The sequence below is a fragment of the Bubalus kerabau genome, chromosome 18 (genome assembly GCF_029407905.1).
Source record: "Bubalus kerabau isolate K-KA32 ecotype Philippines breed swamp buffalo chromosome 18, PCC_UOA_SB_1v2, whole genome shotgun sequence".
In the NCBI taxonomy this organism is placed as follows: domain Eukaryota; kingdom Metazoa; phylum Chordata; class Mammalia; order Artiodactyla; family Bovidae; genus Bubalus; species Bubalus kerabau.
In genome coordinates this window covers 61,205,315-61,218,882 of record NC_073641.1, presented here as the reverse complement: position 1 = coordinate 61,218,882, position 13,568 = coordinate 61,205,315, and the positions used below count along the sequence as shown (strand labels likewise).

General features: G+C 39.9%; 1 protein-coding gene across 1 annotated transcript in view; it reads right to left on the bottom strand.

Moving 5' to 3' along the window:
- DNAH5 (dynein axonemal heavy chain 5) overlaps positions 1 to 13,568 on the bottom strand; it is a 270,204-nt gene that overhangs the window by 202,603 nt on the left and 54,033 nt on the right. The window contains exons 18-23 of the mRNA XM_055554828.1: positions 11,755 to 11,920; positions 10,608 to 10,847; positions 8,406 to 8,596; positions 8,230 to 8,317; positions 5,612 to 5,745; positions 760 to 961 (exon numbers count right to left, since the gene is read on the bottom strand). Coding sequence (XP_055410803.1) covers positions 760 to 961; positions 5,612 to 5,745; positions 8,230 to 8,317; positions 8,406 to 8,596; positions 10,608 to 10,847; positions 11,755 to 11,920 — 1,021 coding nt within the window. The remainder of the gene's footprint in view (positions 1 to 759; positions 962 to 5,611; positions 5,746 to 8,229; positions 8,318 to 8,405; positions 8,597 to 10,607; positions 10,848 to 11,754; positions 11,921 to 13,568) is intronic.

Here is a 13,568-nt window from a genome sequence, read left to right as displayed (position 1 = left end):
GCCTGGTAGGCTACGATCCATGGGGTCAAAAAAGAGTTGAACATGACTTAGCAACCAAACAACAACACATTATTGTATATTCATTGATTGTATAAAGTCTGTTTTGCAATAATTGAAAACACATTTCAAAATGCTCCAAAAAAGTACCTAAGAAAACTTGTAGATAAGCCTCAAATGTTTGCTGTTGTTATTTATTAAAAACAGTACATTTTAATTCCAAATATGAGACTCCTCCCTTCTCTTAATTAGCCTTTATTTTCAAGGTTTAGCATCAAAGTGTCCCAAAACAGTCCAGAATAAATAATTATGCTGCTGCTGCTGCTGCTGCTGCTGCTAAGTCGCTTCAGTCGTGTCCGACTCTGTGCGACCCCATAGACGGCAGCCCACTAGGCTCCTCTGTCCCTGGGATTCTCCAGGCAAGAATACTGGAGTGGGTTGCCATTTCCTTCTCCAATGCATGAAAGTGAAAAGTGAAAGTGAAGTCACTCAGTTATGCACGACTCTAAGCGACCCCATGGACTGGAGCCTACCAGGCTCCTACATCCATGGGATTTTCCAGGCAAGAGTACTGGAGTTGGGTGCCATTGCCTTCTCCAAATAATTATGCAGAAGAGATTAAAAACAAAATCTACAAATTGGTCTTGCAACTTGAGGCTCATAAAAGGAAAGTCAATCTTTAAGAAAGCTAGAACTCTCTGGAATGCTAACCTAGGTAAAGAGACAGAAAAATACTGTTGAACTTTCATGACATGAACCAACCTGTATACAGGGCAATGGCACCCACACAGATATACTCAGGCTCAGCATTAATTTCTTGCTCTAGTTTTTTGAAGTGGAGAATCTGGGATTCAAATTCAGAAAGTGAGGGGTTTTTTATAATAAATGTCATAATAGTTTCTTCTTTCTCCTTTTGCCAAATGTGATCATAGCGTTTGAAGCAGTCCATGGATGTAATAACTTCCTAGAATATAAATGACAGATTTGTGTAGAAAAGGAAGAATAAAAAACAACATCACAATCAGTTCAGTTCAGTTCAGTCGCTCAGTCGTGTCCGACTCTTTGCAACCCCATGAATTGCAGCACGCCAAGCCTCCCTGTCCATCACCAACTCCCGGAGTTCACTCAGACTCACGCCCATCGAGTCAGTGATGCCATCCAGCCATCTCATCCTCTGTTGTCCCCCTTTCCTCCTGCCCCCAATCCCTCCCAGCATCAGAGTCTTTTCCAATGAGTCAACTCTTCACACGAGGTGGCCAAAGTACTGAAGTTTCAGCTTTAGCATCATTCCTTCCAAAGAAATCCCAGGGCTGATCTCCTTCAGAATGGACTGGTTGGATCTCCTCGCAGTCCATGGGACTCTCAGGAGTCTTCTCCAACACCACACTTCAAAAGCATCAATTCTTCAGTGCTCAGCTTTCTTTACAGTCCAACTCTCACATCCATACATGACTACTGGAAAAACCATAGCCTTGACTAGACGGACCTTTGTTCACAAAGTCATGTCTCTGCTTTTGAATATGCTATCTAGGTTGATCATAACTTTCCTTCCAAGGAGTAAGCGTCTTTTAATTTCATGGCTGCAATCACCATCTGCAGTGATTTTGGAGCCCCCAAAAATAAAGTCTGACACTGTTTCCCCATCTATTTTCCATGAAGTGATGGGACCAGATGCCATGATCTTAGTTTTCTGAATGTTGAGCTTTAAGCCAACTTTTTCATTCTCCTCTTTCACTTTCATCAAGAAGCTTTTTAGTTCCTCTTCACTTCCTGCCATAAGGGTGGTGTCATGTGCATATCTGAGGTTATTGATATTTCTCCTGGCAATCTTGATTCCAGCTTGTGCTTCTTCCAGCCCAGCGTTTCTCATGATGTACTCTGCATATATTTGCCAATTGCTAGGGGTTCCCATCAATTCATTAACATGCTTAATTAGTGAACCATGTGACTAGTTGAAGATGCCATAGAACTAGACCCAGATACAACAATGAACTAGTAACCCGGGACTGGTAACAATAGAACTACCATCTTAGGCAAAAAGGAAAGGAACAGTTTCTGGGAGGGTAGGGCAGCGAGTTGAGTCCATGAAATCTCTTTTGGACAGGGCCCAGTTGATTGGAGCTGGACCTCAGGTCAAAAACCACAGCTCAAAACCATACCAAGGAGAGGGTGATGCTACAGGGGTAAAAAAATACTCTGAGGTCACTTTCTTCCACTCAGAGCTCCTCCAAGACTCTCATGGGTGAAATCCACTGGAAATCTCAAAGGAAACCCATTGACTTGTTCCCTAAGTTCAGAGTATGGAGATTAGATATAGAGACACAAACAGATACATCCAGCATCCAACTCCATTGAAAGACTGCATGGAATCCACAAAATGCATAAATATATTAGATAAGGACTGACATCCATACAGTGTTAAATATTTCTGTGTATCTTCTCATCTTTCCTTTCTAACTTCCTTGTTAAGTTTTAGAGAAATCTTCATAAAGACCCTACAAACTTCTCATCATGTATGCTCCTAGGTATTCTCCAATGATGTTGTTATCATAAAAATGACCTTTTCCCACTATTCTTATAACTATATGAATGGCATATAAACTGTTTTTCAGTTGGTTTTTTAATGAATGGTCCTGTTTGCTACAAAGTATGCTTCTGTAAGATGCATTGGCTCTCTCACAATTGGCAAATAAGAAATGATGTCAATATAACACGAGGCTCACATTTTCAAGAGTTATTTTTCCCAGTACTTTGGTTTGTACTCACTAAAGCAGCAACCCACAGAGAGCCACAATGCTTTCTGCCCCTTCTTTCTTTTGGGTTAATTTGGTCTCCACTTTGTTTTGAGAATGTTCTTGGCACAGTCAGACCTGATTTTTGCATATTTTACCGTTGTTTCCATAACTCAGCATTTTTAACTGTTTTTTACATCACCTTCTCCCAAGTTTCTTTCATCTTTGATAGTAAAGTTTCATACTCATTACAATGTCATTAAATGGCTTAGTATCTTACTATGATTGTTACCGTTTTTTGTTAACTACCCTGGTTACAGAATTTCCTACATTTTGTATGTTCTTCCCAACCCCATTTTTCTCATAATCCCTATTTTATTAAATGTGCAATGTTGCAAATCAAGCTTCTTAGGAACATATTTACTGTATTTCATCAGAAATGCCTATCTTTCAACTTACTACTAACTTAACTCTTTACTAAGCCATATTTTCTTTTCAGATTAGCACTTTTGGATTTACTTGGTAGATAATTATATCATCTCCAAACAATTAAGATTTGTCTCCTCATTCTAATGTTGGCATCTAATCTAAGCTCTTGGCAATCAACTTTTTCTACTGACTAATATTATAATTTCAGAGTTACATCTGAATGAGAAAAAAAAAAACTTTAAGCTGAGAGTGAAAATGCCATTATTTGAAAGAAAAGAGCATTTCCAACTTCATTCTAAATGGTCCAATTAAGTAAATTTCACCAAGTTGTACCAAACCAAGGATAGCTTTACCGCCATGCCCAACATGAAGCTAATGTGTCACTCAGAACCTCGGGCTTAATGCGTGTTGAGACTTCCCACTCATGAAAATGCAGAAAGGTAAGCCTGCTGCTGTATGTCCCAACCACAGCCAATCCCCCGGCGTGAGCTGAGATGCTGACATACACACCCAGAATGCATTGCAACAGCATGTGGACATTCTTACAAATGGATGATGGTTTGGAGAATGAATTACAGATCATCAAGGACCCCTAAATATGGGTAGAAATTCCAGAATCCCGATCTTTCAACATCCAAGAGTTTATATTATTAAGAACATACTCTACCTAAATAAGTTTTAGACTCTCATTTATTTTATCTGAAAGTGTCTAAACTTGATTAAATTGGGACTTTTGAAAGCAGAGGTAACCTAGAATCTAAAGGAAAATTACATGAACTACATTTGTATGGTTGATTTATTTAAGCTATTTTAATTGCCATGGTTATTTTGATTATTTGGTCCAGCTCATCTTTTCAAGCCAGGCAGTATTATAAGTTGATGGCCAACCTTTGGATGAGCTGAATGTAGGTCAAGTTTACATTCTGATTCAGTTAGCTCCTGTAAGAGGAAAGGGGCTGAGATCAGAGGATTTTCTGTGGTTGAGGAAAGGTCAGTCACACAAAATCCAGAAGGGTTGATGGCTATGGAGGGCCACATTTAACACTGTGACCAAGTGTGCATATATACTTCCACAAACAATTTGGCCATCCTATCAATCTGGATAAAGTCCTTCAAGTTATTCTAAGTCCCAACTTTTTCTATTTTTTTTTAATTTAATTTTATTTTTTAAACTTTACATAATTGTATTAGTTTTGCCAAATATCAAAGACTAACATCCGTACATTTCCTTCATATAATAGAAAGGCAAATGTAACAAAAATGACACACACATAAATATTTTGGTGCCAGTAGGATATTAATTTCAACTACTAGGGCTTACTCTTAGATTTTCATAATACTGGCTGCTTACATTCAGAGAAAGTAATGAACTTTATTATTGTCTATTTTATTGTGTTTTCTACAATTACTGAGGATTGGAAAGGATCCTTCAATGCTTATTATCATCATAAAATACTCTACTTACCTTTACATTTAGTATAGAGCTTGATAAACTAAGCACTAGACAAATATTTGATAAATTGAATTATGTGAACGCAGTCCCGAGGGCAAACTTAAATACAGGACCTTCATGATATTAAGAAAGGAAAATAGAAAGTTCAGAAATGCAAAAGCTTCCAGTTCCCTCAGGAATACATTAAAATTAAACTTAATATTTCCTCACATGGTTACAGCAAAGGCAGATTTTCAAAACACTTTCAAACAAAAGAAGTTCATTCTATCAAAACTGAGTAATAGAAAAGACATATTTGCTGAGTGACAGCTGTTTCCTCAACACTGAGAAACATTTTTAAAGAGTCAGCAGGTCTTAGTGGCAATGTGAATATTTTCTTTTAAGGAGAAATTGGTGTTAGAATTTTGAGTCTTTTTGACCATGAAAACAGATTTGCCTGAACAGAAAAGGGAAAGTTGAGACAAGAAGAGGTTGGAAGAAAAAAATTAACCTGAATTTATATCCATGTCCAGGGCAAGTTTGTGCTGATAATATTTTCAATATTCAGTATTATCTTATTTCCACATTATAATATACATAAACATTCATCTGATATACACAAATACAAAATTAGAGTGTAAATTTTACTCTATTTCAAATGATACAAGCCAGTTCCAGCATCACTGACTTTTTGAAAGTGAAGTCTGACTTGGGCTTTGAGAAGTATCAAATTTTTTAACAGACTTATTTGCACTAGCAGTATATAAGTACATAAGTAGTTTAAGGCATTAAACAGGAGACAATATAAGAAAACAGAAAAGACAGTTCTCTTTCACCTTGCAATCTGGAATGAAAAATCTTGAGTTAAACATTTGCTGAGCACATACAAGATTCCATAAGTTGCTCACTGAAGTCACAGAGGGTGGGCCCAGGCTACATGAAGGGCAAGCTTTAATGCTGGACATCACACAGGTCTGTGCTGTAAAGCAAAATAGCCTGGCTGCAAATCCTCTTGGCATACCTTTTTGGTGGAGTTGATGATTGTGCTAAGCACAGAGACTAATTTTACAATCTCTTTGTTGTCAGAAACATTCTTATAATAGTTCCTGGTTTGCACAGGAATGGGTAAGTTCACAGATGCTATCTCAAGGGTATCTAAAGGGAAAAAAAAAAGAGAGAAATATTTATATCAATAGTATAGAAACATGCTTTAAAAAAGATGAGCGAGTTTCTGTAACAGTAAGAGGGCTTCTCTGGTGGCTCAGACAGTAAAGAGTCTGCCTGCCAATGCAGAAGCCCAAGGTTCAATCCCTGGGTCAGGAAGATCCCCTGAAGGACACGGCCGCCCACTCCAGGATTCTTGCCTGGGAAATCTCATGGACAGAGGAGCCTGGCAGGCTACAGTTCATGGGGTCACAAAGAGTCAAACACGACTGAGTGACTAGCACTGTAAGTAAAGTAAGGACTTCGGAAAATCTTCTTTATAAAAGCGATAGAGGGGCTTCTCTGTGGTCCAGTGGTTAAGAACCCACCTTGCAGTGCAAGGGATGCAGGTTCATTCTCTGCTTGGGGAAGCAAGATCCCACATGCCTTACAGCAACTAAGCCCATGCACTGCAACCTCTGAGCCTGCGCACTCTGCCTTTATCCTCTTTGGTTACAGATTATTTTAAAGAGGGACTTGTTTCAGTGCCTTCCTGGTGGTTAGTTTATTTATCATCTCAAGGGATATGAGCACTAATTGAAAATTACACAAGCTCTGCTGTTTGCTCAGCTGCTTTAAAAGAAGTTTGAATAAATAAAGACTACATTTATCATCTATCATTAGCAACTTGAATGTGATATACTCCCTAATATTACCTCAGATATGGGGATGACACCATCCTAATGGCAGAAAGCAAAGAGGAACTAAAGAGCCTCTTGATGAGGGTGAAAGGGGAGAGTGAAAAAGCTGACTTAAAACTCAACATTCAAAAAACTAAGATCATGGCATCCAGTCCCATTACTTCATGGCAAATAGAAGAGGGAAATGTGGAAATAGTGACAGATTTTATTTTCTTGAGCTCCAAAATCACTGCAGACAGTGACTGCAGCCATGAAATTAAAAGATGCTTGCTCCTTGGAAGAAAAGGTATGACAAACCTAGACAGCACATTAAAAAGCAGAGACATCACTTTGCTGGCAAAGGTTCATATAGTCAAAGCTATGGCTTTTCCAATAGTTATGTACAGACGTGAGAGTAGGACCATAAAGAATGCTGAGCATCAAAGAATCGATGCTTTCGAAATGTGGTGCTGGAGAAGACTCTTGTGGGACTGCAAGATCAAACCAGTCAGTCCTAAAGGAAAACAACCCTGAATATTCATTGGAAGGACTGATGATAAAGCTGAAGCTCCAATACTTTGACCACCTGATGTGAAGACCCGACTCAATGGAAAAGATCCTGATTCTGGGAAAGATTGAGGACAGGAGGAGAAGTGGACGACAGAGGATGAGATGGTTGGATAGCATCGCTGACTCAATGGACATGAGTTTGAGCAAACTCCGGGAAATAGTGAAGAACAGGGAAGCCTGGCTGCTGCAGTCCGTGGGGTCACGAAGAGTCGGACACAATTTAGCAACTGAACAACAACAATAGCATAAATGAAAATCATGAGATATACAGCAAAAATCACATTATGTAAGCGAAACAGGGCACACAATGTGTCAAAATACTAAAGATCTCTTAAATCAGGAAATATTCATTGTGATAATGACAAGCTTTTCTTTAAACTGTGAGGCTAAAATCCTTCTTGTTCCCCAGTATATCTTTGATATATACATTTAAAACACACTATTTAGGGGCTTCCCTGGTGGCACAGTGATAAAGAATGTGCTGCCAGTGCAGGGGACACAGGTTCGATCCCTGGTCCAGGAAGAGCCTACATGCCATGGGACAACTAAGCCCATGCACCACAACTACTGAGTCTGTGCTCTAGAGCCCGAGAACTGCAACGACTGAGCCACATGCCACAACTATTAAAGCCTGCAGGCCTAGAGCCCGTACTCCCCAACAAGAGAAGCCACTGCAGTGAGAAGCCCCCGCTCACTCAACCAGAGAAAACCCAGGCACAGCAACAAAGACCCAGTACTGCTGCTGCTAAGTCGCTTCAGTCGTGTCCGACTCTGTGCGACCCCAGAGACGGCAGCTCACCAGGCTCCCCCGTCCCTGGGATTCTCCAGGCAAGAACACTGGAGTGGGTTGCCATTTCCGTCTCCAATGCATGAAAGTGAAAATTGAAAGTGAAGTCATTCAGTCATGTCCAACTCTTAGTGACCCCATGGACTGCAGCCTTCCAGGCTCCTCCGTCCATGGGATTTTCCAGGCAAGAGTACTGGAGTGGGGTGCCATCGCCTTCTCCAAGACCCAGTACAGCCATAAATAAATAAATAAATCTTTAAAAAATAAGAATAAACTTCACTATCATGGTGATATAAAATACATGAATCTGTATTTCACAAACATGAAATTGACTCATAGATTAATATCACAATCTGATCAGACAATATCATGCACGGGGGCAGGGGGATGGAAATACATTTTAGCTCAACAGGTTTTGATTTAGAATGACTAGTCAGAAAGAACTAAAAGAACATTAACCTTGAAGTTCGTTTTCTCCCATTTCAGTATCAGAATCACTGTCTTCATTATGCTGCAGAGCAGTCAGTTTTCTTTCCTGCATCTTTTTCTGCAATGGAAAAGGACACCTTTCAGTCCCCTGTCACCTGTAAAAGAAGCAGCTTCCACATGTAACGGTTTCCTCATGCCAAACCCACCTTGGACACCGGCTCACTGCTCCACTGTCTGACCCCCTTGCTGACAGTGACGACGAACTCCACGGCTTTGTTCAGCGTCTGCTGTATGTCTTCAAGGGCTGGGGCCATGCTGATGTTGGGGATGGCCAGAGTGACGCTTGCCCGGAAAATGGGCAGACCGTTCTGCTTCACTTTAGAGGCACTGTTACTGTCTGAGTTAACACAGAATAGGGAAGCTTTCATCTTTTTCATTTAAAAAGATTCTTTTTTTAATGAAAAAGATAAAATCTCATTTTTAACCAGAAAAACAAAAGCACCTAGATAAATACATAATAGGTATATCATCAGACAATATGAGTTTGCTGAACGTATGAGTGAATGAGTAAAAACTAATAGAGGATCTAGTTTTGCTCAGTGGAACACAGCAGTTCAGTAGAACCCAAGCCATCTTCTGCTGATTACAATCTATGGGTACATGCTCCATAAAGAAAATTGGCTGCAGGGAGTTGGCAGATTATATAATTATAGGAACTCTTACCTAAAATATTGAAGATGAGACTGTCTGAATAACAGGATGCCAGCAAATTAAATATAGAATAAGTAAGTAAGGGGTAAAACACAAGACTATCAGAACAAACGCCAGCTTGGAATTTCAGATAAAATATATGTCTTTCTACCATCACTATCATCACGCTGATATACATCAGAGTATATCACATTGGGAGCGGTTAAAGAGCAGGGACAAAATAAAGTGTAATTCACCATTTATATCCGAGGGACTTTTAAAGTTGGATATAGGCATAGTTATGGGTATATAAATATGGATATGCATGTGTGCAACTCTATACAATTGGAAATACCTGTAATATGTAAAGCTGGGGAAGACAGCAGACAATATCCAACATATCAACAGTTGCTAAGTTCAAACATTAGCCCCATGTCAAAGAAAAGGACTATCCTCCATTTTGAAGTGAAATAAAACATAATAAACCAAGTTGCCAATCAAAAGTTCTTTCATGTAAAATATCATGTATGAAACGAGTTGCCAGTCCAGGTTCGATGCACGATACTGGATGCTTGGGGCTGGTGCACTGGGACGACCCAGAGGGATGGTATGGGGAGGGAGGAGGGAGGAGGGTTCAGGATGGGGAACACATGTATACCTGTGGTGGATTCATTTTGATATTTGGCAAAACTAATACAATTATGTAAAGTTTAAAAATAAAATAAAATTTAAAAAAAAATACTGGGGGGAATATATATTGTATGTATATAAATATACATACAATATATACAATGTATGTATATATACATTGAATATACAATGTGTGTATATAAATACGACGGGAAAATACTGTGTATGTATATAAATAAATAAATATATATGGAGAATATGGAAAAAAAAAAGTTCTTTCAATGTTTCCACTTCTTTTCATCCACTTTTAATTAACTATTAGAGTTAACTAACTGCTTTCCCTTAGGTGTCCATGTTCAAAATAAATAAAAAGGTTTATTATCCTATTACTTTTTCAGTTTTAATTAATTATTGTTACTTTGTTTTTATATGTTTTCAATTTAAAGTTTAGTTTCAGAATGTCTCTAGATTTGAATGGTTTTTGTGGCCCATCTGGGAAACCAACTTCTTTTTTTTTTTTGGAAACCAATTTCTGAATGGTGCTGAAGAGAGATGATTGTTTTAAGAATGGAGAAACAAGCTGGAAAGTACTAAATTGACATGAAAATAGCAAAAAAAATAATAATAATTTTCTGCTTTGGAGGTTATGACATTAATAAAATCTTTCTTTATAAGACTGGCTAATAATCTAATGATTTAACAATGAAAGTATGTTTCTATATAGCTTCTTTTTAAAGTATTTCTTCTTTTACTAGTTAAAACAATTCATTTCACAGGTTTTCATCTTATTACAAAAATATTAAATGTGATGTTGATTATTATGTTATTAACAAAAGCTAAGTGGCCTTAAGTCAATTACTTAACTTTCCTGGACTCCAGTCTTATCAGTCTTAAATGAGAGAAATGATAGTGTGTACTTCATCCAACGGCTGGGATAATCCAAGTTCATATTATATAAATGTACAATGAGGCACTGAAGAAATGGTGAGGGTTTGGATTATTTAAATTTAACAGGAACGCACACACATGCACACACAACCAGAGGCCAGGCTTGGCAAGCCAAGAGGCAAATGCTGTGAGCTAGTTACCCCGGAAGCTCGTCATGTTGCAGAACTGAACGCGCCTGCGGACGGCCTCCAGTGTGTTCCTTGTAACTTTCAGAAGAGCGTCCGTGTTTTGGTGATTGAAGTGAGAGAGCAGCTCTCGGGCTCCTTCCTCTAACACTTCGATCTCTTTCTTCTTTCTTGAGATTGTCATCAAAGGCAGGAGGCCTGCCCCGGCATTAAGGGAAGAAGTCAAGGCATCAGAATTTTCTTCTTCTCTTTTTGCTGTTACAAAATGAGAGAAATTGAAAGAGATGGGGGCAGGGGGGCATCTATTGCAGTTAAAGAAGAACATTAAGATAAATTGGTGCAGTGGTAAAGAACCCGCCTGCCAACACAGGAAACACAAAACACATAATTGATTGATCCCTGGGTCAGGAAGATCCCCTGGAGGAGGAAACGGTAACCCACTCTAGTATTCCTGCCTGGAGAATCCTATGAACAGAGGAGCCTGGTGGGCTACAGTCCATGAGGTCTCAAAGAGTCGGATAGGACTGAGCCCGCACATACGCACGTACGTGCAAGTTTAATAACACTTAAATGTCATACTTCTTATGAAATGAGGCCATCAAAGGATAGGAAGAGGACATTGGGGGAACAAGGTGGACTGATGCAACCTCTCATCCTTGACTCATGGGAATAGGAGGAGAGGTAGGAGCTATGCAAAAACAAGACAGGGCTGGGGTCCTAGGTGCTGGCTCTCTGGGGTCTCTCTTTCACAAACAACCACAAACCCTTGGGGAACAGCATCCCTTCTCTGCCTCTCGCTGTCTTCATCTGTTCCACAAACCACTTGCTCTGGTGTAGACATACTCCAGTGGGAATTCCAACCCATAATCCATCCTACTTTACTGATAAAGTGAAAAAACACACACTTATACCTAAATGCAAAGAGAGCTAACAAGGACCAGTGTGAAGTACACGTTTGTAGAGCTGAACAAAAAGTAATGGAAATTAATAACATGCCATCATTCAAGTGTGCCCCGAATCCTAATTTCAGATTTATTAATGTCCTTATAAAACTGGGAGGGTCTTATTAGAGTGTGAAATTCACTGCGAAGTAGAAAATTAAATTTTGGTTTTCAGGCATGTCCTAGAAAAACAAGACCTTTCCGTTACCCCCCTCTCTTACCTGAACTTTCGTTTTTCCAATCATCACTATTCACATTGAATACTTTCTCTCTTTCTTCCTTAGATGGAACTTCCACATCCAGCAACATATTTATTAGCTCATTAACTGCTTCCTCCACTAAAGAGCTTTTAAAGTGTAGTATCTGAGCACCATTTACACAAAGGTCCTATCAAAAAAATAGCATCATGTCATATTTGTTTATCTAGCTATTGATAGCACATCAGTAATGGTAGCAACGCAACAGGTCCAGCCTGCAGATGAGATTTTGGCCTCCAGCAATGTTTGGCCATACTTCTCACACTAACCCAGGCCAGGCATCCTGTAAAGGACTGTATTAAAGATGAAAGAACCAACTGGTGAATAGATGGACCACAATCACTCTAACTTCTCCAGCAGTGGAGGAAATAAGTCCAAAAGCCATGAAGAGCCTCTCTTCCCACGAAGCTTCTTCTATTTCATATAAATCTGCTCCGTTCCCTGTTCACCTTTGCCAACAATCCATCATCAACCCCTAACTAACTTTAAGTATTCCCCTCCCCTCCAACTAGATTATACATTTCTCAAGAGTGTAATAAATACAAATGAATATACTGGGGCACTTTAATCAAGACAAATAGACAGACAAAGAGATGATATAGTCAGTGATTTACCACCTAATTGAAAAAACAAGCCCATGAAGCAACAGACTGTGGGTGGGTCATGGTCTCCAGCTTCAACCATGGTTCACCTTGAGACGCTCTAATGTCCTCATGGACCCTCCACTCCATTAGCCTCAGGGTTCATTTACCTCCTCATCAGCCACGACATTCACCCTTAATAAACCCTCTGACTCTGCACACCCTCCCCTAAGGATGATGTCTCACATCAATCATTCTTTTGCCAACAGCCTTTACTCCATCAACCCCTCAGCCTTCCAGGGCCCTACGCAGGAGAAGTCCAACCCAAATGATCAGATAATCTACAATCTCTACTTGCACACACAGGTCATGGCAAGGCAGGGGCTTGGCACTGGGAATTCATGGCCCCCAAATGCAGTCCAGCTCCTAATGCTACCCAGGAATCATTTTATGTGACTCCAGTCACATTCCCTACCAGGCCCCAGAACAACTGTGTTCTCAAATCCTTGTCCCCTCAAATCCTTTCACCATCCTCCCCGTGACCTGGCCCTGACCCCATGCCCTCATCCAGAAGACTAACCAGCATCCATCGTCAACTCTCTTTCCTCCTTTTTCAGGAATACAATGTTTATCCCTCTAGTTAAGAATATGAGGGACTTTCCTGGTGGTTGAGTGGTCAAGAATCTACCTGCCAATGCAGGGGCCACAGGTTCGATTCCTGGTCCAGGAAGATCCCACTTGGCACAGGGCAACTAAGCCCAGGTGCCACCGCTACTGAAGCCCGGGCACCTAGAGCCCATGTGAGGCAACAAGAAAAGCCACCGCAATGAGACATCCATGCACCACATGAAGACCCAGAGCAGTCAAAAATAAATAATAGGTAAATTAAATAAAAGTTTAAAAATTAAACAACACAAGTAGCTGCTTTAAAAAAAAAAAAATCCCACAATCTAAGTTCTAAGCCACACTCGCCTGCTTCCCTGGGACTACACTTACCAACCATTCCCTTTTTCCTTCTCTTCTTGATCTCCTCCACCCCAGCATATGAATATAATCAACGGACTTCAACTCAGTGCCTTTCTACCATAAGAATAAGCCTCAGGACCTTTGCACTTCCTATTCCCACTGCCTGGAAAGCTTTTCCCCAGACATAGTCACATGGCTTTCTCCCTCACTTCCTGTGTTCAGATGTGTAAT